General features: G+C 35.1%; 1 protein-coding gene across 2 annotated transcripts in view; it reads right to left on the bottom strand.

Annotated features, from left to right (window-relative positions):
• TUSC3 (tumor suppressor candidate 3) overlaps positions 1–25326 on the bottom strand; it is a 104409-nt gene that overhangs the window by 35268 nt on the left and 43815 nt on the right. For both annotated transcript variants that reach the window (XM_088524675.1, XM_088524674.1), the window contains exons 4-6: positions 24027–24167; positions 23286–23426; positions 15855–15944 (exon numbers count right to left, since the gene is read on the bottom strand). In XM_088524675.1, coding sequence (XP_088380801.1) covers positions 15855–15944; positions 23286–23426; positions 24027–24167 — 372 coding nt within the window. The remainder of the gene's footprint in view (positions 1–15854; positions 15945–23285; positions 23427–24026; positions 24168–25326) is intronic.

The following is a 25326-nucleotide window of genomic DNA, read 5'->3' on the forward strand; positions in this document are numbered from 1 at the left end:
TATTTCATAATAACAAATGCCTTGAATTCATGATTTATGAAGGCAGCTATGGGAGTCACCTATTTAAATTCATTGTTCAACACACTGGCAGATGCTTCCTGATTATTAGAGTATAAGAGAGAGACCATTTTTTCAATGGATGTGCTATACCATTAAACATCTTGTACTTCAGCAATTATCAAATTTGTGATGATGAATTTTCTAAAGTTCTGTGTAGGATGAAAGGCATTAAGTTAATATACCACAAAAGTCAGTCGCTAAAAATTTTATGTTATGATACAAAACTTCACATCTACTTACGGTGCTAGCATAAACAAGTACTCCAACATGTAATGTATACAAATCAAATACTGCTGTCAGCAAGACAAGCTGCATTTCAACTTCTTTCAGTGAGCTATCTCCAGGAGGAGGAAAAAAAAAAAACCCAAAAACCAAGAACTGAGTTTTAAGATTGTTTTAAGTTTTAAGATTGCAAAAAGCAAAGTAATTCTTATTGACATTAGAATGATCCAGGGTCATAAAAGTATTCAGCAAGAATTTAAACAATCCTTGACCTAATGACATTTCATTTGGTGAGACATAGGTTACACCTAGCAATGGTCAGCATGGGATTTCTGTATGTTACACTGAATCATGGCATTATCTCTGTTTCAATTAAACTTGGCCATAAAATTTGCAGGTATAAAAACACAGTGATCCTGGGATAGGTGTAAAACAAAGTGCTACTATCTTATCCATGAAATGCTGTAACATAGATAGAAAAGTGAAGTTTAGGAGGCTTTTAGAGATAGAACAATTTTCTCAACAATTCTAGGTATTGTTTATGGCCAACTTCATCATATGAGCAACTACAAGACTAGGTCAATAGATAGCATATAACGGGAAGAAAAATTTAGACTTAGCATCTTAGGACAAAAATTGACTTGAAAGACTTGAAGATTCTAGGGAAAGAGAATAAATTTTGAAAAACTCAAGGACTGTATGTTGGCTTGTTAACTCACATAAGTGAAAAGCTCAAAGAAGATTAATGCACAACCACTGGCATCACAAACTGATCAAAGATCTGAAAGTACGGTCAGCTCTATATCTAGTCAGCTTAAGAACATGAACCAGACTTGAAAGTCTAAAATATAACAACTACAATAGACTAAAAACAGATTCAGGAGCTAAAAAGAAATGTACTGTAAGAGCAGAATACCGATAATTCAGTGGTCAGCATAAGAACCTCCTAAAGTCAGACAACTACTGCACAAGAGATTCAAAAAAAAGCAAGAGGGCTTTGGATTCAAGAATAAAGAAGGAGCAACTATCTAGAGAAAAATAATTATTCAGTCATCTACTGAAGGAAGAAAGAGGAAGGATCTTGGTGGTAGCAAACATCATGAGTAAAGGCCAGACAATGGCATGGCATGAAGAATCAATGCGTCCCCAAGATTAAAAAATATAAAGCTACTGTGGGAAGATACATTATGTTATTTTCAGCTTTCTTTCTAGAAATACCTTCTCCCATCTTCCAAAGCCCTGTTCTTCATCTTAAGTATTTGTAAACATCTCTGTATGGGCAACAGAGAATCTTCCAGAAAAATTACTCTGCTGCTTTGGCTGAACTAAGAGGTTCTAAAGTCAAGCTTGTGAATTATTTCATGCTAAATACAGCCTAGGCTGCAAGCTTGATGCTTTTCTCCATTTAGAGTTCTTTAACACTTGGAAAATCTGGAAGAAAAAAAATGAAAAAGTGTTTTTTTTTTTTTTTTTTTAATTCTTCAAGAGAAGTAGTGGATTTCTTCTTCTGGCAAGCTAGTAACCTATGGGTAATGAGCTCACAAAAACACTGCTAATTAATTCAAATAGTCCAAAATATGGAATATATTATGATATTAACAAAAATGTTGCCTAGTTCTGAGCAGAGTCATAGTTTTGCCTAAATAAAATACTCTGTCCAGTCTCTATGAGTGCTGGAAGATTATATAATTTTCCCTAGGAAGCAAAGGCTATTTTCATCCATTGGAAACACTTGAGACTGCTACTGAAATGCCTCGCACCAACACACTTGTCAATCTTTACTTGCTAATCTGTGCATTAGAAGATCAGAGATAAGCATTTTACTCAAGTAATTCACACATATTACTCTGCAGTAAAGATTCAGAAGACTACCTAAATCTGTAGTAATGATAACATATAATTCTTAGAGAAATAGCCTTGAACAACTGAGGTAACAGACATACTCCTAAACAATAAATTGCAAGTCATTGCAAACAAAATCATTTGCAGCTCTCTGTCCACCAGCAGCGGTTACTTCCCTCCATTAATTTGCATATAAATACTAACGAGTGTGAAGTATGCCATATGCAAAAGCTTGGTGCCAGTATCTCTTCATGTAAAATTCACACAGTACTTTGAAATTCACACAATATATATTTTGAAATATATTTTAACTTTGTGAATTAGGTAAGCCACAGGAAAAAAAAAACAACAATATATAAAGTAATAAATCCTAGTTCAAACTAACTCATATAGTCAAAGGAAGCGGAACACCAGCAATGCCATCACAAATAGCTTCTAATGGCATTTGTACGTTATACAAGGGCTTGCATTGATTCTATGTGTGTGTTCACATTCCAGTGCTAAACCCTGAAGTACCAACTGGTAGAAGAAAACGACAATTCAATATACACTTCCCAGAAATAAATGCATATCTAATGTTAATTTCCTAAAAAAAAAAAAAAAAAAAATTCTTTTCCAGAAAATGTTCATAAAAATCTCTGAGAGAGATCAGAGTAGAAGTTGACACTGTATCAGGACTGACAGAAACATTCAGAATTTATTTTAGGAGTCTGACATATTTATCATTATACTAATATCTAAACTACATTAAAAACTGCATTTCAGTACATGCAATGAGAAATTGGCTACACTATAAAAACACTGATAATAGCGTTATCTCCTCTGTTCCAGCAAATATAACCTCAAAGAGGAAGCCTCCTCTATTGACAATTCAAAGCCTTCTTGAGTATTCACATTATGGCTCTGACACTTACTTGACTGATAAGACACAGAAAGTCAGAAAAAGTTTGAAGGTTATTCTTTTGTCTCTCTTGAAACTAGTATTTTTAATACTATCTAGCAAACCCTTTTTGACAAACTCTCTGTTACAGAAATGCACTGCTTTTAGGATAGATATTAAAATTCTACTTCTGTATGTTTGAGAATGTTCTATGCCTTTTTTTAGCTGACCAAATTAAAATAAAAGCATTAAGAATATTCAGATTGACCTTTAAAAATAAAAGAGGAAGCATTATAACTAGGAAATACATATACATTACAGTATTTGTTAGAGTTCTATTAAAAGATTGAGCCTTTTTGAATTATTTATGTCTAGGGTCTTAATGTCATCAACTTGAAAATGTATTTTACTAAACATTCAGAATAATCGTACAGAAATGTATAAAATAAAAAGGACGAGCATAGAAATGAATTTATGTTGCTAGCACATTAAAGTAGTTAGACACGAAAAAGGAGGTTCTTTCATCTACTGAAATACTTAAAAATATGATAGAACAGCATAAACAAAACATTTGTTGTATCGGACGCAATACTTGTACTTGTGTCCAACTGACCCAGGCAATCCTTTCTCTCCCCATTGAAAACAGTGATCGGAGAACAGAAAATATTGCTGGCTGCATCACAGATGGTGAAATGTATGAGAGGTATTTGGTCTTTATTTTTCCATCTTCCCCCAACTGAAGTTATGTTAGGCTACTAGGACAAAAGCAGACATGACCCAAAGAATTAATGGATTTTGAAAAATATTCATTACTCTTAGAAGGGAAAAAAAATCCCAAAACTTTTAAAGGAAAGTTCTACCTAGCTGTATCTTCTATATGTATATATATTTATTTTCATACACATATATGAATATGAACAAAGGCAACACTATTTTAAATCTCATATTGACCATATTGATAGAAAACAAGAATCCTGTAATGAAACAGGAAGTATAAAATGACTTCAGAGAAAGAGACCTCATTTGATTCAGTAAATTAAATTGAAGGATAAAGAACAACACATGCAAAAGTTTCCATTTAAGATTCTTCCATAATTAAAAATTAACGAGCCAATTGCACTGGGGAAATCTGGAGACTCAATCACCTAAGAATCGAAATTTCTTAAGCTTTTGGAAACAGCATCCAACATAGATATATATAAAAAAAAAAAAGTTAATCCTTCAGGGAAGGATTCCAGACCTAAATGATTAATAATCCTAAGCGTCAGAATACAAGGAAGACTAGTTGTTCTTCTGAGCCTTTAATCAGCAGAAGGGCAGCGCTGCACATCCTCAGGAAAAGCATCTCCTGTGCTCTCCATGTCAAATACTTTTCTGAGATCCTGGAGATTGAATGGCATCATTTCCATGTTTTTGTCTTTCTGTTCTTTGAATAGCTCATAATCTGTATGTGGTTGGTTTCTAATCCCCTAGTAGATGTTGACAGACAGATCTTGCTGCTAGTGTAGGGAGAGACACCCCTCATTTTCATTCCTTTCCTCACACGTGAAGCATGAGGAACATTCTGCAGGTTAGCAATACTAGAGTTACTGTTCTCTCCAACGTTCATCTTGATACAAGGTACAAGTGTTTCCCACTCCTTTTTTTTGTGTGTGGGGTTTTTTTTGGTTCTTTTTGAGGGGAGCATTTTAGGCATATCTTCTTCCCTACCACCTAGCAACGTAGCCCAGCAGGAATTCAGTGGGTCTAAACGCAGGCAGCTACGAACTATTCCTGCCTTCAGATATGCTCAGGTAGGGCCTAACCTACCCCTGTGCTGAAATTCCTATGCTAAAGGGTTGACTGTCGGGCTAAGTGGATATTTTTCAAGACATTGGTAAAAATATCCACCGATTTCAATACAGTAAAGTTAGACCAATGCAAAGCATATCCAGGAAAGATTTTTTTTTTGTAGTAGTAGTAGTAGTTCTGTTACCAGAAATAAAATTTGGTCTGGTGGTATAATAAACAGTGAGACTGTTTTGATAAATGAAAGGCTTTGTTTCCTAATTTTTGTGTTTATTGGAGTAATTCATCTGTAGTGTTTATTGGTAACGTTCATTTCCTAGAATCCTACTTTCTAGGCTCTGGAAAGAGCAGAGCTTAGAAAGAATGAAACAAGACTGACTAGCAAATACATTTCCCTTTTAAAAGGTCAAGAAGATTAGAAAGAAAATCAAAATTGTCAGGAGATGGGCTGAGGTGGACCATGCAAATTAAAATAAAACAGCTGATTTCAGCCATTAAAACAGAGAGTAAGCAAAAAAGTAAAGTTCATATGCAGTAAACAATGGCAATGACCCACTCTCTGAATTCAGTTCTCTGGTTTCTGCAATGCTGATGATGACTAAAAGGGAGACAAGAGTTATATAGCTAACAGAACACATCTATAATATATTTTAGTGTATATAACTCAAATACACGAGTTGAAGGAAAACTCAAAGAGCAGAGTTACAAAATTAGTACATACTTTAAAGCCTAGTAGCAATTTATAGTAGTATTTAACAAAGGATATGATCTATATCTAAAGAATCATAACCATAGAAAATACACAGATTTTGAAAGAAAATAATTAACTTCAGTAATACAAAATGCTTTCAGTGTATTTGAGGGAAAAAAAAAAGAATAACTAAACAGATGAAGTTAAATAAGAAGTGGTATGAAATATGGCTCTGTCATTCCAAAGATAAAGCTAGTAGATTTATCTGGCATAATCTTTCTCACTAGGTAAATAACACTCTTTACAAAGAAAATGTGGTATAATTCATCTGGACTTTGGTAAATTGTTTTTTACTGTGTTACATGTGAATCTGGAGAAAATGGGGTTTTGAATCAAGATTATAGTGGGCTGAGTAACTGGCTCATTGGGAGACAGAATGTGTTATTTAGGAACAGATACTATGAGTCTGGAAAAACTCTGGATCTTGAGATGAATTTATTAAGTATAAAGGTAATGATTTAAGCACAAAAGTAGTTACTAATGGATTTTGTTGATGCCAGATGAACTCAGAAAAAAAAAGTCACTAAATTATACGGGACGAAATGAAGGTTATATGTTTGGAAAGTCAGATGAATTTCCACAAATTAGGTTATCATCTCAAAAAAAAAAAAAAAAGGATGGAATGAATATGGCTCATTAATGCAATCTGTCTTTTAAGAAATTAAGTGAGATCCAGGATACAAAGCACTGTATCTGCAATACATTATATGATACTGATTGCCTATAGCCACAAATTATCTAAAGCTGTCAGAGAACAAGACAAACTAATAAAATATCATTTTGGATGAAAGAGTAAAAAGGTTTGTCCAAACCTTGGAAAATGGAGGCTGACATGTAGTATGTCTATAAACAGACACAAGGGACAGAAATGCTTAATTCCAGCACAAACACTGATACAAACAAATAGCAAATCAGTCAATTTCATACAGCGATTAAAAGCTGCTTCATGAGAATACAAGGAGCTTTAACAGTACCTTAAAACGAGTGTGGGAGCAACATCTGAATTAGCTTGGGTCAGAGCTGCTTTCTGCGTGAAGTACTTCCCCACGCATGGAGGCCGCAGGAGCTCTCCCCGTTCTGGGCGCTCCTGCACTAGGACGTGTGTTTGCAGATATGTTCACGCTCCTGCAAACGAGCAAGAGTTGGAAGCTCTGGTGGAGCTTACTCCCTTTTGGAGTTATGGAGTTCTGGAAGGTTTGTTATTAACACAGCAGGCACTGGCAAGAGTTTAAACATATCAGCAGAGACACATACCAATTAGGATTCTACGAGAAAATTTCTTCCAGTTTTGTTTTTTTCTTCGCCTTCCTGCTGCACATCTGCTACTCCAGTTCTCTACCTGTTTTCAGGATTATGTTTTGCCTTGTGTTGTATCTCCTACCCCCCTTTTTTTTTGAAGGCACATTCTTCAATTTATGCAAAAAATAATCCTCTGAGTAAAAGCGGCCTGAATGGCTTTCTCTTATCTGTTTCATCTAGCAGCTTTTCTTCTGCTTTAAAGAGACTGTTGGGGGCAGAAGGGGGAGGGAAAGGAGGTTAATTTGTTCATCCTTCTCTGGTGAATGAAGCCTTCCCAATATTTTAGAAGGATTAGGTATGCAGGAAATAAACAGTGAAAGAAAAACAAAAGAAAGAAATTAAAATCTGTTTACTGTTTTCCATATGCTCACTGTTTGCAAGATATTGTTTAATACAGTGCATTTATAGTAAAAGAGTATATAGTGGAAAGACCAGAGCATCAAAAAAGCTTCGGTCCCTTCGTGAGCACTACCCAAAGTGGGGTAATGAATTCATGTCATATCCCTGTGGTTTTGTATTTTCCAAGGGTTATTAATAATAACGCAAAGGATCAATTACTAAGATACTGAATTGCCAACAGTTTACATTTAATTCAGTTTGGTTTAAAAAATCCATTCTCAAACTGTGCAGCGAATGCTGCCAATACTTGCATAATTTCCACCAACTGTTGCATACTTCTAGTTAAATAGCCATTCTTAAGGTGAGGGAACTAAATTTGGCAAAACTCTGCAACTGCAAACTCTCTACTGTGCCACACACAAGGGCTGTATATATTAATATGCACAAATATTTCTGCTCATTTCCAGAGCTCAACTTTTAAGTTCAACTTCTACACCCACAGCATTTTAATTGCAATAAATGTATTTCTGTCCTAGAAACAATCTATATCTTCTTCCACCCCCCATTTCCAGCATTAATAATGTCTTCATCAATGATCACATTGGATAAGATCACATGACGTTTATTCCATTAGTCAAAGAGTTACCAATTTTTAGACAAGCAAAACATTAATTGAAAAATCAATTTTCAGTTTGGCTCTATGACTCTTGTATTTAGCCATCTGGAAGACTATGGCATAGTTTTTTCTTTTCTCTGACAACCTTACCTAATCTGAGTAGTAAAAACTATGAAATTACGGACGAGAAAAAGCAGATGAACATTAATGCATTTGTTAGATATTTTTTTCAGAGAAATAATTATAAAAATTCATAGAGTCTTCAATCCATTCATGCCTATTGACAGCATAAAGGAATAACCAAAAAACATAAAAAACTTCCCTATTTATGTGATAATACTAATTCCTCTTCATACAGAGGATCTTGTTATGCTAAGCAATCTCAGAACTAGTTAACATGAAAGAATTCACTTTATATTTTTTGTTTATTGCTCAAAATATAGATTTGCAAGATCTTCAGTAAAGAAATCTGTTCTGAGTTTTACTGTGCCTTAAGTTAAAATACTGCAACCTTTGGCAACTCTAAAACAAATACTAAAACTTGATTTTTAAGAAGGTGAAAAAATACTTACTCATTTCAGTGCACATATAAAGAAGAACCATAGTCCAACGAATGTGAAAGTTTAATTCTGTAAAAACCAAACACTAAGAAATTGAAGTACATTAAATCTGCTTCCCAGCTCCGTACTTCCTATCAGCTTGATGCAAGGTGCTTGTAAAACATTTTAAGAGCAGACTTATCACAGCTGTGCTACAAAAAAGAGTAACAGGCTTAAGAAGGGCTCTAGGCCAACCTTTCCGAGCGCGCTGTGCGGCAGAGCCACAGGGGCTTTTTCAGAAGGAGAATGGCAGCGGGTTTGACTAAACAGCAGTGAAAGACACGAGTAATTTCCCAAGCCCATTCCTTTTGTGAACCTGCTTAGAAACAATAGGGACATGAAACAGGTTTGAATCCTCAGTAGCAATAACGATATACCATAAAAGTTAAATTCTCTTCTTTGCTTCCCCCAAGGGAAGAAACTTTTTAGGGGAAGAAACAGTTGAAAGATACTCACTTTCAAGCATTTTTGGTTTTCTGTGTTGATAAACATAGCTTTACCACTTGCAAAGCAGTGTTATTACTGTTAACATCAGAGCAAGCCAACTCACTGAAGGTCTACACACAAGCACTGATAATGTAACACCCATAAAGTTGTATTTGTAAGCAAATTCTGATTAAACAAATATTGCAATAGTTTTACTTTCACATTTCAGCAGGCTGTTAGTTTATCAGTCTTCAATTCACATATTAAGTATATTCTACAGAATTCCAACAGTTTAGGTGGAACTTGTCCTTTGGACATGACCGAATAGCAAAAAGTTTTAATAACACAAGCTTTATGAAGTTTGTTTTGCTGATGACATAAATATTAAAGATTTGGTAAGTATATTTTTCTAACAATATTGAAAACTTTTCAGTGTATTTTCAAGATGCACAGCAATGAGGAGCATAGGGAGATGAAAGCATTACCCAAATTTCCTGTATAATTACAATTATTGTAAAAAACAAAAGTAGGATTCCAGGAAATGAATATTACCAACGCAGATGAATTACTCCAAGAAACACAAAAATCGGGAAACAAAGCCCTTCATTTATCAAAACAGTCTCACTGTTTATTATACCACGAGACCAAATCTTATTTCTGGTAACAGAGAACTACTACTGCTACAAAAAAAAAAAAAAAAAAAAAAAATCTTTCCTGGATATGCTTTGCATTGGTCTAACTTTATTGTATTGAAATCAGTGGATATTTTTACCAATGTCTTGAAAAAATCTTCTCAGCCTGACAGTCAACCCTTTAGCATAGGAATTTCAGCACAGGTAGGGAAGAAGAAATGCCTAAAATGCTTCCCCCCCGCCCCAAAAAAAAAAAAAAAAGAAGAAGAGAGCGAAACACTTTTACCTTGTATCAAAATGAATGTTAGAGAGAACAGTAACTGTAGTATTGCTAACCTGCAGAATGTTCCTGATGCTTCACATGTGAGGAAGGGAATGAAAACGAGGGGTGTCTCTCCCTACACTAGCAGCAAGATCTGTCTATCAACATCTACTAGGGGATTAGAAACCAACCACATACAGATTATGAGCGATTCAAAGAACGGAAAGACAAAAACATGGAAATGATGTCATTTAATCTCCAGGATCTCAGAAAAGTATTTGACACCGAGAGGACAGAGATGCTTTTCCTGAGGATGTGCAGCGCTGCCCTTCTGCTGATTAGAGGCTCAGAAGAACAACTCTTATGTAGAAGAAAACCTCACAGTTTATTTTTATTGATTATTAATATTGTCTTTTTCTCCTTCTACCGCTTCTTCCTTCAGGAACAGTCATTAAACATGAAAGATTAACCAAAGAAAGGAATTAATGTTGCCATCAGAGCTAGAAAAAGAAGTTAGAATAATTTCTGTTTTCTTGAAAACATATGAAACGTATTTATCAGATTATCAAATAGCAAACAACGCTTGCATTGCTAATGAGGAGTAACAAAATTCCTTAAGCTCAATAAAAAATAACCAAGCAGACTATGGGTGAATTAATTCATGAAGGACTGCCTGCAGTACACTGCTTTATTTTCATTTACAAACACAAATACATGTCCCTTTTCTTCACATTGTTCACAAGCGCATGAGAAATTTAAAACTGTTATATTGAAATTACAGCATTAGATCTTACTAGCAAAACTATATGGTGAGGAAAGAACTTTTCAGCTGAAAAAGTCAGCAGGTCTGTAACACTAGAAGGCTCTGCAGTATAGTTTACTTGCTTTGTAATTCACAGGATGACTTGCAACTGCAGAAAAATTACATTAGCAAGGGAAACATCTGATTTCTTGTGCTATAGATTATCTTTTTGGAGGGAAAAGATTCACAAAATTGAGCTGAAGTAGCAAAAGGTTGTCCTGCACAATGGTCAAAAAAGAAGAGTTTCTTCTTCCTCTCTGTTACTCACTCCTTCAAAACTGTAGAAAGCATTCTGAAAAAATCTAGAGCAAAACAGGCTTGCTTGAATTTTTAAACTATATTTTTTAGTAGTTACAGGAAGATCTCTCATGTAGAGGGAAAAATCTCCCTGAAGACTCCAATCTTAGTGCGTTCTTGTTTCCGGTACGGATACTGTGGGGATATCAGAATAGTGACTGTGCCACCTAAGCAAGGATCTGCTTCAGGAGCTCTGAAGTGCGCAGGGCAGGGCTGTGCCAACTTTCCTTGAAGTCAGTGATATCCTTTAACTAAGCACTCCACTAAATCAGCATTCACTGAACAGAACAACAGATTTTTTTCCTTAAGTAACATACTTTTTCTGACTGCATTGTCATCCGTTCTTCAGCTACTTCACAGCTAGCGGAGGTTGCTTTGACTTCTAACATAAATATGGCTGTTCTATGCCAAACCGTTCCTCCAAATGAAGCTAAACTGCTTCCCAAAGCCTAGCTATACTCCACCAAGAGGGGGAAAGGAGTTACTTGGAAGGATTATTGGTCAAATTAAATAGAACTTCTGCTGTTACAAATAGCAATTAATATATGAGCTTTTTTTCATTTGATGTTATCATGGGAGACTACTTGCTGCCTGATTACTTGTTCAAAATTTAGTTATATTTCATGTGGAACATATTCGACTTTTACTCAGCCAAAGCTACAATAGTGCAATAGCACTGGAAAAAAAAATCACGTTTGAACGTTTACAGAATATATACTTCAAGAACCGTTAGTTTGAAGAATTTAGATGTTCTTGTGTTTCGTCTGAACACTCTTGCATCACAACAATTCTCTCGCATGTTTTGTTTCCTTAGTTAAAAAAACAAAAGAAAAAAAGGACAAAACATGGGACAAGATTTTCCTTCTTCTGATTTCAAGTCAGAAACACTATACAGAAAGTTACTGAAATGTAGCTATCATCACGCTTGGGATCTTAAGGATTAGGACAGATGTCTTAGGTCAGTATTTTTCCCAATACTGCTTTAGCGATAATGTTGTCTATTGGTTAATATGCTGGTCTATTAGCAGAGTTATTAAGATAAGTTAATAGAGAGTTTGTTTTAGTTAGTTTTAACTGCATATACTGTAAGTTAAGCTTTTGGCTAAATCATGATATAAGTTCAAATCAGAATTTTTGAGGAAGCCTTTAGTAGTCGCACCTTTCTGGGTAGACTTACATCAGAGCTGACTACTGATGTGGTCCTGATGACCGCAGGAAAACAGTTTCATTAAATATATAGTCATAATCAAATAATGCACTTTGCATATATAAAGCATACTAACATAAGGAACTGACTATTCGAACCAGAAATGCTAAGAAGTCTTTTCAAGAAAGACGAAGGCATATGTTGTTCACAGATGCACCAAAACATCACTGTGATATGAAGGAGGCCAATCGAATCTCTTAGGCTATACACTGATACTATAAGAACCTGTATGGGTTTTTTTCTTTTTTTCTTTTTTTTCTTTTTTTTTTTTTTTTTTAAACCAAAAACATCGCAAGTATCTAATGTCAGACAACACAGTAAAGTGACTTTTTATATATTGATACTGCTATCAATCCATCTGGACACTTTGCTGGGCATTACAAATAAAATATTGGTGAAATGTATTTCAAACATATTTCCGTTTAGGTTGAAGGAACTATCATTTACTGAGCTTGAAAGGGAAAGTATTTTTTTTAAATCAGTTCCAAGAAATAGTTTATTTTATTTAGAATCCTAAGAAAAGGCTATGTAAGAACAACACAGAAGAATACACTAAAATAAATGACATTTTGTTATGCCTAGCTGTAGAGGACTAATGTGAATTAAGAACCTGGATATTCTAAACATAAATAGTCAGGAGGCCTTAATTTTCCATTTAGAAATGGAAAAATGAATCATAGCAGTCTAATATTTTTTTCATTTGACTTCAGAAACATACAGAATATTAAATGCCCTTATCAGCAAGGCCATTTTTAAAGTGGTATTTTAGGGTCTGTTCCTACATAAGGATCAGTGGTCATAAAACCACTAAAGTAGGGGGGAAAAAAAGAGGCTTAATAAACAGCTCTGCAATTGGAGAGATATTTATAGCTGATCTGATATTGCAAAGTGTTTTATCCAAAATATCTGCTAATCGGATAAAAATTGCTATCTAAGGACAATTCTTTTCCCTATGCATAAGCCATTTTAGTAAGTTTTAAAGTGGCATGTAAAAAAAATCTCAAATATAGTACAAATAAAACCATTATCACTTTCACAAGACATCGCCTTTTGTACAAAAAAAGGTAAGATATACGTTTTATATGTTTATTACATAAAATAATAAGAGTATCATTTTTCTCTCTCCCTGAAAAACCTCTGTTTCCAACTTTTAATTAGTTATTCTCAGAGAGGGAAAATTAGGAGCTTTGAAATGCACCTTAATTCAGTATTTTACACCTAGCCTAATAAAAAAAGGAACAGTAATCTCAGTAACAGGTTACCTCAACTTCACAGAACAGACCCACAGAGAATTAGAGAAATATGGTTTAAAAGCTTCATTCAATCAATACAACTGCACGTAGGAAGTAATTAAGGTAATCAGGTGCAGAATCATAAATACAGTGCATATGACCAAAAAAAAAAGTTTTAATATTACCTTAATAAGATATTGGCACTCGTAAGTAGCAATGCTTCAGCCAAGTGCACAAATGGCTTTTCATCTTTTGATAGAACAATAATTTAAAGAGGAGAAATGAAATGTCACTTAAAATTATGTCAAGAATAAAGCCAACAATAGATATCAAAGGAATAATTCATGTAGACAGAAAGTATGGCGGCATTTTGGGCCACAGCAAGAACTGAATGACTAAACCCTTCCACGAAATGAGAAAAAGGAAGCATTAGGAAACTTGAACCTAACCTTAAAACACTTAAGGTTAGTAAACTGTTATACGCTTACCAGTTTTCTTGAGTGTACAGAGCAGAACTTGAGAATCTTTACATGTTAGTACTGTTGTTCCTGTACATTAGGGTAAACTTTGGAATTAACACTGGATCTTGGACAATGAAGACCAGACGATCACTTAAATTTCATTCAGATATAAAGACAGCTTTCCTAACTTAAAGAAACACCCTGCTATAACAATCATGGTTGTCACGGTTGAACAAATGCCACAGCAGTGTTACATGGTTTTATGACTTTTTACGACTCCAAATTCAGAGGACCAGATATAAGTACTAGAAAAATGAAACAGGAAGGTGTTCAATAACATTCCTTGAAAGACCTGCCATCTAAGCATGTAAAGGCTTACAGAATATTTATGAACTTTTTACAGTGGCATATTTCATAGCCCTAAGTCACAACTATAATGCTCACCTAGACCATTCTTCAATTCTTAGCATCTGACTGGTTTTACTTCCTAACACAGTGCCAAAGGGGTGGCAGTACTGGCATACAAACAATAAAAGACAGGTGAATTGGACACACAAAACAACCAAGTCATATAATGGATGAAAACCAGAAGAAAAAATGTGTAGATCAATCCAGCAGGTTATTAACAAGAATATGAGTTCATATTTACTGGTATTTTTATAATTTGGTTGCTTATGTTAACACCTCCAAACCAGTACCTTTTCAGACACTCAGGAAAGATATGCAAGTTCACTCTCAAAAAACTAAGACAACATGGTACAAGTTTAGGAAACAAAAATATTATGTGACTTTTCTATATAATTTAATGCAGGCTACACATCAGAGACGGGTCTCTAAGAAAGGCAGTATCATGAAATTAGATACAATAAAATTAATTTGTCAGGAATTTTGCTTTTTCTATGCAGTATTTCTCCTTTCTGTCACTCTGAAGGAAGGCATCATAAATTTGATATGGCAAGGCAGTAATGAAAAATCCTAAATTTTTATGAACACAGTATTTTACAGACATTATTTATTACATTATCAGTTCTGCTTCTGCATAACAAAATTGACAGATGGACTCATGTCATTTTAGGACATCAATATACTGCTATATTCCTGACACAAAGCAGATCAGTAATCAAATTCAAACCATCACTTTCTGCTACTCCAATTAAGATATGACGCATCAAAGCAAGTTTGAGAGAAAATGCAACCTAAGCCAGATTCTATTAACTAGCAATGGGCAAAGCCCAGAACAGCTCGACATTCCACAGAGTTTGGAAGAGTTTTCTAAATAATTTAACTGCAAGTTTTGTGAATCCCATTCCAGTAACTTATTTGAAAAGTGGCAAGTGACAGACAGTGATAGAAACCCATGGCACTTCACTTTCCCATTTGGCAAAGGGAGCTTCTCCTTCTGAATTTTAATGAACATTTGCTAATTTGTGAGCAGGGACCAGCAAGGGGGAGACTTCCTTCACAGGCAGGAGTAATAGAATATAATAGGAATTTTGGCATTACTGAACTAATAGAAATTTCCTAAGAAAGATGATAAAACATTTAAATTGAAGGAGCAAAGAGGAAAAAGCATTCTGTAAAGTTCAGTGGAAAAGTGACAGCTATGATGGAAATAAGGCAAAAGCACATGGGAGCATTTACCATCTCCTCTAATTAAAATGCTGCAAGCTAGAGGAAGATAAGAGGTTTCAAACCTCAGGGTTTGTGTAAATGGAACCTGATGGACTGAGGGGAGAAAAATCAACAGTTCCTAATTTTTCCTCTTGTGAATGAGTACATTGCTACTAAAAGGCACAACATCTGTTTGTTTTGGGGCAGTTTTATTTTTTTAAAATCTTGTGATACTGAAAACACATTCACTGCAGATGGGATAAAGAGATAGAGATTCTGACAGAGAGATTACCAAAAAGAATTTTGAAAAACACGACCGCTTGTTTCAGTGCTCAGATCGAAGATGGTGATACTTTCTAAACACCTGAAATTTTGTAAAAGACACTGTTTGCAATTTAAGAATGAGGACCCTGGTGCACTGTCATACGGTGCTGCAGAACTGCAGTTTTTATAGCTGCAGATACCTAGTCATTGTAGGAAGTGCCTATCTATACATTGCTTCCCCCCAAAATAAAATAACCCACTCACCACTTGTCCATTCTGAGGATTTTTATGAGCGTATGGGGGTCCACGGATGTGATTCCACATTTGACCAGATGTCATAGCAAACACAACACACTGGAAAACAGAAAACAATACATTTATTTATCCAGAGGAACTGAGTAGAAACTCAACTTGCTGGTGATGTTACTTTTAGATACATAATTGTTTACCTAGCCAAATACAATATCTACCTCTATTAGATGTGTAGAATCTATGTGTTTTCAGAAGTGTTGCTCTCATTAAATTCTTAATGACTTCTGTTAGAAAATGAGTTAGCTCAAGACAGAGATTTTCAAAATCTGACTTGAAATGATCATGTCTTTATGTGCACTCGGAATTGCCACATTTACACATCTATACGGCAAAAAATCATGCATGGCAGTGGAAGGCACTCATTGCAAATTACTCATTCTGAAAATTACTGTTCAAAAATTATACAGCCTTTTGTGAAGTTATTTCGGTCTCTAATCTAATATGAATGTAGAAATGGTTAGCCTAAATGTTTGTTTTCAGGTGTGTGAAATTATATAAAAATACATTAGAAAAAAATCCAATTCTCAAAAAAAGATGTGTCCCACCCTATATAATTCTTACACGTGTGTCCTATGAGGCTGCTTCATTTTAGCTATGAAAAAGTACAATGGTGGAGTCAGTAGGAAAGTGAAATTCCCTTTGGAAAGAAAAGCAGAATTACAGCAGCCTGTAATTAATTGTAAATTGACATAACCTGTTGCAGAAGGTCATGCCATAGAATCTACACAACATAAACCATGGCCATAGCCACAGTCACGAAAGAGGACAATATAGTATTGTTTGATTGTCAAATGACGAGAACAGAAATGGAAAGATCTGACCCCCTAACCATTTCTTCTGACATATTAACACACATAATTCTTACCAACAAGTTAGGTCCAGTTTCTACAAATGCTGATGTATATGACCATTTTTAGTGCATAGGAATGGTCTCACCAGCATAGTGTACTCAGAATAATTTAAACACATTGATCAGGAACCTAATAACTCCAAACTAGGGGGATGGAAAGTAATACGTGGGGTTACCACAGTACACATTATGATGCTTTGCTAAACCAGAGTGGACTATTTCGTACTAATAGCAACTATGTTGAAGTGGGGAGGTGAACCTTCTGCTTGCTTTAGTGAATGCTCAATGATACATTTGTGAAGGAAAAGTCAGCATGTGTGGCTCTGTTACCCATTAAACACAATATTGCCATTTCCAGGGATTTACCAGCTCTGCAAGGCCTTTCAACTGATTCTTGCTCAGCTTTATCCAAAGTTGTGTTGACTTGCTTGGAGTTTTCATTTATTTAGCAAGAACAGCAAGTTTCCTAAAGACTAAATGGTTGTGCTTAGTTTATATTACTTTTATTCATCTTTGCAAGACATAACCATGTTTGTTTTGTGTTCTATAGACAGTAATAGTCAGTAATTATTCTATTTAGGATTAAATATTTATGATCAACAAAATGATATAGTCTAGAAGAAGAGAGGTTCGGGATAATGATAAAGGTCTCAAGAGTGGGAACCGCGGATGCAGTGTGGGATGAAAAGTATGGGATGAAAAGAGAGGTGATGGAGAATGATCCTGGAGATCCCAGGCCTATCATTAGTTCACCAGTGGTCAAAGTAAACTGACCTGAGAGCTGATCACAACCAGAACAAAGGACAGGTATTCAACATATTTAAGATAATCTCCATTTAGACAGTAAATTCCAATGTAAGGTGTCCTTGCAGATCAAGGAAGAAAAGACAAACTAGAAAAGTTTTGGAAAACAACAACAAAATAGCCCCAGGTAGACCCTACCGTGAGGAAGAAGAAGGCCTACCTCTCCCAGCAAAGAACCTGGGACACTTGATGATTCTCCATAACACCTTCCCACCCACCTGAGACAATAAAGTCTCAGGATCCAGAAGGAAACAGTGTGAGCAGAAGATCCCAGAAAAGGAAAGATACTGGGAGGTGTGTGCAATTGCATTTTTTTTCTAATAATCAGATCCAGATTAATAATAATTCTCCAATTATACGAGTAAGATTTCAATTACACTAAGAACAGATTCTTAGCTTTAAATTTAGGCGTGTTTCATTTTGCCTGTAACAGGATTGGAGTATAATAGTATTGTAATTAATATGAGAGATGACAACATACTGGTAGTGATTATTAACAAATGGATTGCATTTTAATTAATAATAGGCAATGAAGTGAAGAGAGTACATGCTTCCATTACTGGAAAAGAGGAGTAGATAGCTATTTCCATACTTTGCAGATTGCTTTAGCAGAGGAATTTATATTGCAGTTTTCTCAATGAATCACACAACAGATAGCAGATGCTTACATGAAGGTAACACAGGAACAGAAATTGAAGGATATCAGGTGAGATGAAAGAGATCTTTTGAAAGGGCAAAACTTAGAAAGCTGTAAAATAAAACAGCAAAAGAAAAGCAACAGGTGCATACAGTTTATAAATCTTGGCTCTCTGAAAGCAAGCTGAAAACAGTCACTTTACTTTTTCCTAAATCGCTCTCCAGGGCCAAATCTGCTTACATATGGGAGGAGAAAATAAAGTATATTACTATATATAAGCTGAATTATTTTATAATTGATAATTCTCTCAAATGACTGAAGATCTTTAATGCTTGCCAGTACAAATTCATCGCCTCATAACATGGCAAAGTCTAACAAACAATAGACATAAAGCAAATTGCTGTTTAAATGGAGAGAAACTAATTCCCGATATTAGTGTTATTGAAAGAGTTAACAGCAGGGTTATTTACCCTAATGGAATCTTTCAAATTCTTCCAGAAAGTGCAAAACACACGCAAAGAGCATGGGCTTTCCTACCCCTAAAGGTACTATGCACGTCGAAAGTCTTCAACTACAGGAAGCAAGGGAAAAATATAAAATAAATATATACAATAATCTGCATTTACTGCTGTTCTTTTGAGATGCCTTGTCTACTATGCAGTGGAGCCCCATTGTTTACAGTGCGCTCACCAGAGAAAACACTGCATATTCCCATTCCCAGGAGGGGTAAAGAAGCCACTAGTGCACGTCACCTTTCGAGTTGCTTTGGAATAAAAGCTGGTGACAGAAGGACCGTGCGAGCACCCTGCAATGTAGCTGTGCAGAGCACGTTCTCACAACCATTAACTGCTACAACTGTAAGCTCGTGCTTTTTCTCCTCTTCCATACGATCTGACATATAGCTTGCCCAACACAACTTCCAGACAGCTGCCTTGTAATCCAAGAACAGAATATGCTTTCCTGAAGTCCGGAAGCACACGGGCAACATTGAAATACACACATAAAATTGAAAATTGTATGTACAAAAGCATGGTATCAGCCTTGTAAAGAAATTGCTTTAAAATGCCAAGTAATCCACATTCTAGCCAACTGAACAGATATTTTTTCAGCCACAGAACTGCTGTCTAAAATGCAGCAATTCCTTATCTAAAATGGTAGAAATTTGCTGAACTTATACTGTCTGACCTTTTATTCTCTCTGCTTAAGAAATGAAGAGTCTTGACAAGAATCTCAATTGCTTCTTGTTATCAGTATGAAAGGACAGGGCTCTGCAAATATCTAAGGACTGAAGTCTTTCCTCATCTTTGTGCTAGCATGTCAGAGGAAAAAATATCCATAGATGAATAGTAGGATTTGAATTAAAGTCTAAAATAATCTAGGGGATAAATTTTGGATGTGATCTCAAAGACACCTTTTAGAATATTATGTACTATGAATCAACCATCACAGTTTGCCATTCTAAAAGTCTTCTGGGTAACACTGTTGCGATTAGAAATGCCTAAGGCATACAAGATCCTAACAGAGCATGCAGCTCTTCAACAAGGGGATGAAACAGCTCAAGGCACCGCTGCTGCTCCAGCTGACGCTGGGGTCAGAGCAACTCCACAGGCCTGGGTGAACCGCCATTGGAATCAACATGAAGATAAAAAGTTCCCGTTTGGATTCTGAGAATCTGATACCAAAATCAGAAGATAGATAATTAAAATGCCATTGCAAAACTTGTCCTTAAAGAAATAATATTTTTGTGACAAAACTTTCTTTTAGTATTGAAGGAAATATTACATAAAAATCCAGTTGACATTTCTGAGATCCTCTGTACTCCAACACAGAGGCACTCTTTGCAGAACAGTTTTTTTCTGCTTTTTAGCAGCAGTTGATTCAACACGGCAGAGTCTAGAAAGGCTGATACGCTGTCCAGTTCTCATTAAAAAAATATGCAACATTTTGAAGCATAAAAGCTTTTCTAAATAACTAAGCAGCTCTGAAAGGTAAGGAGAGAAGGGAAAAAAAAAAAGAGAGAAAGATTTGTATGTTTGTAGTGATCTCAAATCCCTAGTCTTCAACTAATAAATTCCAGGAGATCTATAAAAAAGACTCAGTAGAAATTAAAAATGTTATTTTCCATATGGTTAATGGATACTGTCTGAATGAGACCTGAGAGGGGAGCAGAAAGCTTCAACTCTGGTTGTATACAGAAAGATAAAATACAATTCTGCCTTCAATTCACAGCGAAAGGGTACAAAATGCACGGCTTAGTGCTGCTAACAAAAACCTCTGACTCACACCCCGTACATGGAAAGTGGCTAGATAAGCTATCAAGCATTAAGAGATGATCTTTTATCAGTTGACAACTGTTACATTTTCTCTTGTGTCATTTATATTACATTTGAGATAATTTCTGCATATCTTTTTCTAAAGAGAACAATAAAGGCTTTTAAAAAATGTTAAAATGATGTAGGAATGTAGGTATGAGATCAAAAACACAGTTACAACAGCAACTAAGAGTCCTTGAAATTCTCCTCTCTATTATTTCTACTCTGTTTAAGTCAAAAATCACCACACACCCTGAGTAGCAGTAATAACAGCAATAAATGATATTAATGAAGCTCCTTTTAAGCTTAACTTTTGTTGTCAATATAATCACAAGGCTGAAAACTTCTGCTGAAAAACATTAATACAATTTTTTTAATGGTTGATCACAAGTGGAGAACAATCCCGTCCAAAGGAGTTCAGTTGAATGTGACTGGAAACTTTCTAAACTTCAATTTACGATTAAGTTGATATGTAAAACACACTAAACAGTTCCTAGCAAGAACATGAAGTATTATAAAAAGAAAAGGTGTAATCATTTTCTTAATTTAATTATCAAGTTAGTTACACCTTCAACTGCTTTATTTGATGTAGAGTATAATAGAATGACTCCTGATTTGAAGAACTGATTAGAACATCTGCAAGACAAAAATACAACCTCCTCAAAACTTTCAAACTTTAAGCTTCTGATTTGAATCTCTGAGGTTCAAAATTAGACTAAAATTGCTCTCCAATGATGTAATTCATTATTAAGCACAGGAAATACCATTGATCACATATTGTTATTTGATTCTGATATAAATATCTCTTTTTGTGTGTTAATTGTTGTTTAATTCTGGTCAATTCTAAGGCAATTGATAAGGATTCCAAAAAAGACTGATGCATATCCTATCTGGGGTTTCTGGTGGTTGTGGCTCTTGAAAACAGGTAATCGAATGAAGTATTAGTCTAGAAAAATATATGGAAAAAATATGTCAGACTACTCAGTAAGATATGGAGTCTGTCTGGGCTCAGGAGACTCCAAGAATGGTATAGTCTGGTATTCAGATGACAGGTTTTTCTGTTCCTGATCAAAAAGGGGTAGAAAACACCATTCTGTCCTAGACTAAATCATAATTTAGTAAAGGAAATGGTTTATTTGAAATCTAATCCTGTAGGTGGTTTATTTAAAATCTCTCCTACACTTAAGCCTTATTTTTTGCCAAATGTATGAGCAAGATTAACAATCTGGCCACTTAAAGAAAGAATGTATGCCGTGTGTACACTGGGAGGAAATGCTGTAACAGCAAATGAGAGAAAATAGTATAATCAGTAACCATAATTCAAGGGTAAAGCCAACTATTAAGGCACTCTAAACACAGAGTTTGCTTTAAGAGCTTGTTAATCATTTAGATATAAAAATGAATGAGTGTCCAACAGGTACCGGGCAACTTCATCTTTGAATTGATTCAGTACAAGCTGCCAACACGCTCATCTGCTGAAGGTGTCGAAAGAGGTAAATATCCTCTTGCTCAAGTCAGAGCTGAACAAGCTACCAAATGAGGCAGCTTTGAAGAGGCAAACAGAATCCTAGGGCATAGCAGAGTTAAAATATGAATGCCACTGCACACTCATCTTATATTCTATCCTCAAATCCAGCCACACAAACTCAAGAACATCAATTCAGACTGACGCAGGTTGAGAAAAATCAAATGAAAATCCACTAAACAAACAGACCTGTATTACTGGGGGCAAGCTGAAAAGCTTGGCTTATGCTGTACAAAACAAAAGGACATTAAAAAAAAAAAGGATTGAAGGACTGTTCACAATTAATATATTGATACACTAACACAGAAGGAAGGAGAAGATCCTTCTGGGAAATGCTGGGCTGTGATTTCACACATGCTGGACTCAATAACACTCGACTCTCTTCCATTCTTGGTAACCACGCTTCTGACTCAGTTCTCAGATCAGGAAAATTAAGCCATAACTGATACTTTCCAAATGTTACTTCCATTGCAGTCATAAACGAAGGCAGAAATGTAATTAGTATCAAGTATTTCCCGATACATTTGGTCATCTGCCATCCTCAAAAGCTATATCCTATCTAAAATTGAGACAGCAGACTATGCGGCACGGATCACACTATTCTTGGTTATTTGAAAACAATAACATTACAAATGGATATACTACAATACACTGTTAAGCACATTCTAACTTAACTGATCATTTATGGCTTGAAGGCTTAGTTTATTAATATTTCAAACAGTCTGATAGCAAGCTTAAAAATTTCTCTGAAGTTAGCCGAGATCTTCCTAGTGTATTTAAATTAATGGTAGAATGTACTACTGAACCCAGTATTTCAAAGAACTAATCTTTGTCTTTATTTCTTATTCTTGTACCACTTTCCTATAGACACATAAAAGCTTTGGCTATTTTTTCTTACTCTTTCTGAATACAAACACTCTGGTGTTAATACCCACAGAATCTATTGCAACATTACTGCTTTTACCGAAAAAGGTTCTGAAGTTCCATACCAGTAAAGAATATCAATAATATTCCTTACTAATAACAATTTCCTGCTAAAGTTGAAACAAAAAACTCCAGCTAATTATGACTATTAATTAACTAATTTTCATTGAGCAACAGCTGGCAACTAATATTCATATAAATGAGAGCCAATCTCAAAAGCCAGCACCATTCTGAACGATGTAGTCACACACCTTCTAACTTACTGTGGTGGTGTGGAAACACGTAACACAAAGCAAATAAAAAAGCATTTTAGTATGAAAAATTTTCCTACCAGAGCTGCCATGGCCCAGCCAGTCTTGTTGTAGATGAATTCTAAATTGTTTCTTCGCAGATACAACAGGCCACCAACAAGAGATACCAGAAGAGCCAGTGCAATTGTACCAGAATAGTTAGGAGGCCTGAATACTCTAATCTAGAAAAGGAAAATCAACGGAAAAGAAAGTATACATATAAATCTCCCATCTAAACAGCAAGGGAGCATGTGAACTCTTGGTTTGCAAAGACTAATCAATAAAGTTATTCTTAAATAAGGTAAAGTAGCACTCTCTCTAGTAAATATATAACATAAAATAGTTTTAAGCACTCTTTTCAAACAGATATGTTACTAATCTGGAAATTTAATAACAGAATATTATACTATATATCTCTTTTTAAGAAATATTAATAATATTTCTTCAACAGGTTTGCAGATAGGTATGTCTGGATTTAAGAGCAACTACCTTTTACATGCTGTTTGGTATGTAATACTGAATGCATACATTAATAATTAACAGTTAGTTATCTGAAAATCACTATCTTCATCTAGAATAAGACTACATAATATTTAAGAAGACTGGAATATATTCTGCGAATTGCAGAAGTCAGCATGACTGCATTTGATATTTTGTTTATTTTTAAGAGCCCATGCTTGAGAAGAAAAAAGGCATTAAGGAAAGATGGCATTTATTGCCAGCCCATTATAAACTACAGAGATATATTTGGCTCCAACTTTTAAAACTGTCAAAAGACTTACATGAACATCTGTTCTGTCAGCTATCCATTTAGCTAGCTGCTCAGCTGCAAACCCGATTCTCTGCAGGTCAAATGTGTCAGCTCTCTTGGGTTTGCCTTTTGGAGGAAAATGCATGAAAGTCGGAGCAGAGTTCATATTCAGCTACAAAAATGGGAAAAAACAGCAAAATATATTACTAAAGCTTGCAGATCTTCATCTCTTATGTATCAGACATCAGAAGTCTAATTAATATAACTGCCTTCCCAAATATAAATTACTCTTTTCATATATCCTAAAAGATAGTCCAGTGACTCCAAAAAAAGTGCTCAGAATAGTCCTTCCTGTTTCTTTCTGGTAGATTCTTTAGGAAGGCGGTTATACCACTGGGGATTTCAGATGCAAACTTTTCTGAGTAAGAGTATCATACTCCTTAAAGTTCTCACACATTGTTCAGTGTGATTAATAAAACAAACTCCCCATTCTCTTCCAATTTATTAAAGTGTATTACGTTGTCATTCCCAGAAGAAAAAGTTTATACCTTTCCTGGTCTAACTCTCATCGGGTTGGTGTTATCTAGTCCAAGCTATACATCCAGAGTCTGTGTGGTTTCAAGGCAGACACCATCCAGGAGCAGTTACTCTCATTTTGAATACACAAAGGCCAAGATAACCAGCTTAGGATACATAACTGCTCTGGGGAATGATAGGAATGCTAACCCAGGGGCTGAACTCACTGAAACTACTCCTAGTGCAGACAGGTTGGAAGATTGAAACTCACGGGAATCGAGGTCTTTAATTAAAGAAAAAAAATATCCATAATAAGATAAATGATCAGCTATATTTCATAGGGGAAAAAATACCATACATGATAAACAAATACATTCATATTGATATCTGCCACTTTATATTGCAAGCTGATTTTTGAATTAGAACTTGATCTGTACAATCTGATACAGGATAACATATTCTTGCTATACAAAATCGCTCCAAATTCAGTTCATTTCAGAAAGAGTGAAATACAACACTATTAACCAAAATAGCGGTTGAAAATTAACAAAAAAAAAAAAAATCAGAAAATATTTAAAGATGATGCAGTATGGAGTTCTTTCAATAACAAATACAAAGCAAACTTCTTTTTCAGTTTTATATTTACTGGCATTCCTGCAAAGTGAGTACTACTGCATTAGCAAAACATTATTATTTAATCAAGTACAGATGTGAACTTATCAAAATTACCAGTTATTCAAATATTTCATATCTAAGCAAAACACAGCCCTTTTCTTTAGTAAGCTGGATCTGGGAACACACATATTCTTAGAGAG

The sequence above is a fragment of the Tinamus guttatus genome, unplaced genomic scaffold (genome assembly GCF_059628265.1).
Source record: "Tinamus guttatus ecotype Peru unplaced genomic scaffold, ASM5962826v1 Tinamus_guttatus_pri_ptg000213l, whole genome shotgun sequence".
Taxonomy (NCBI): domain Eukaryota; kingdom Metazoa; phylum Chordata; class Aves; order Tinamiformes; family Tinamidae; genus Tinamus; species Tinamus guttatus.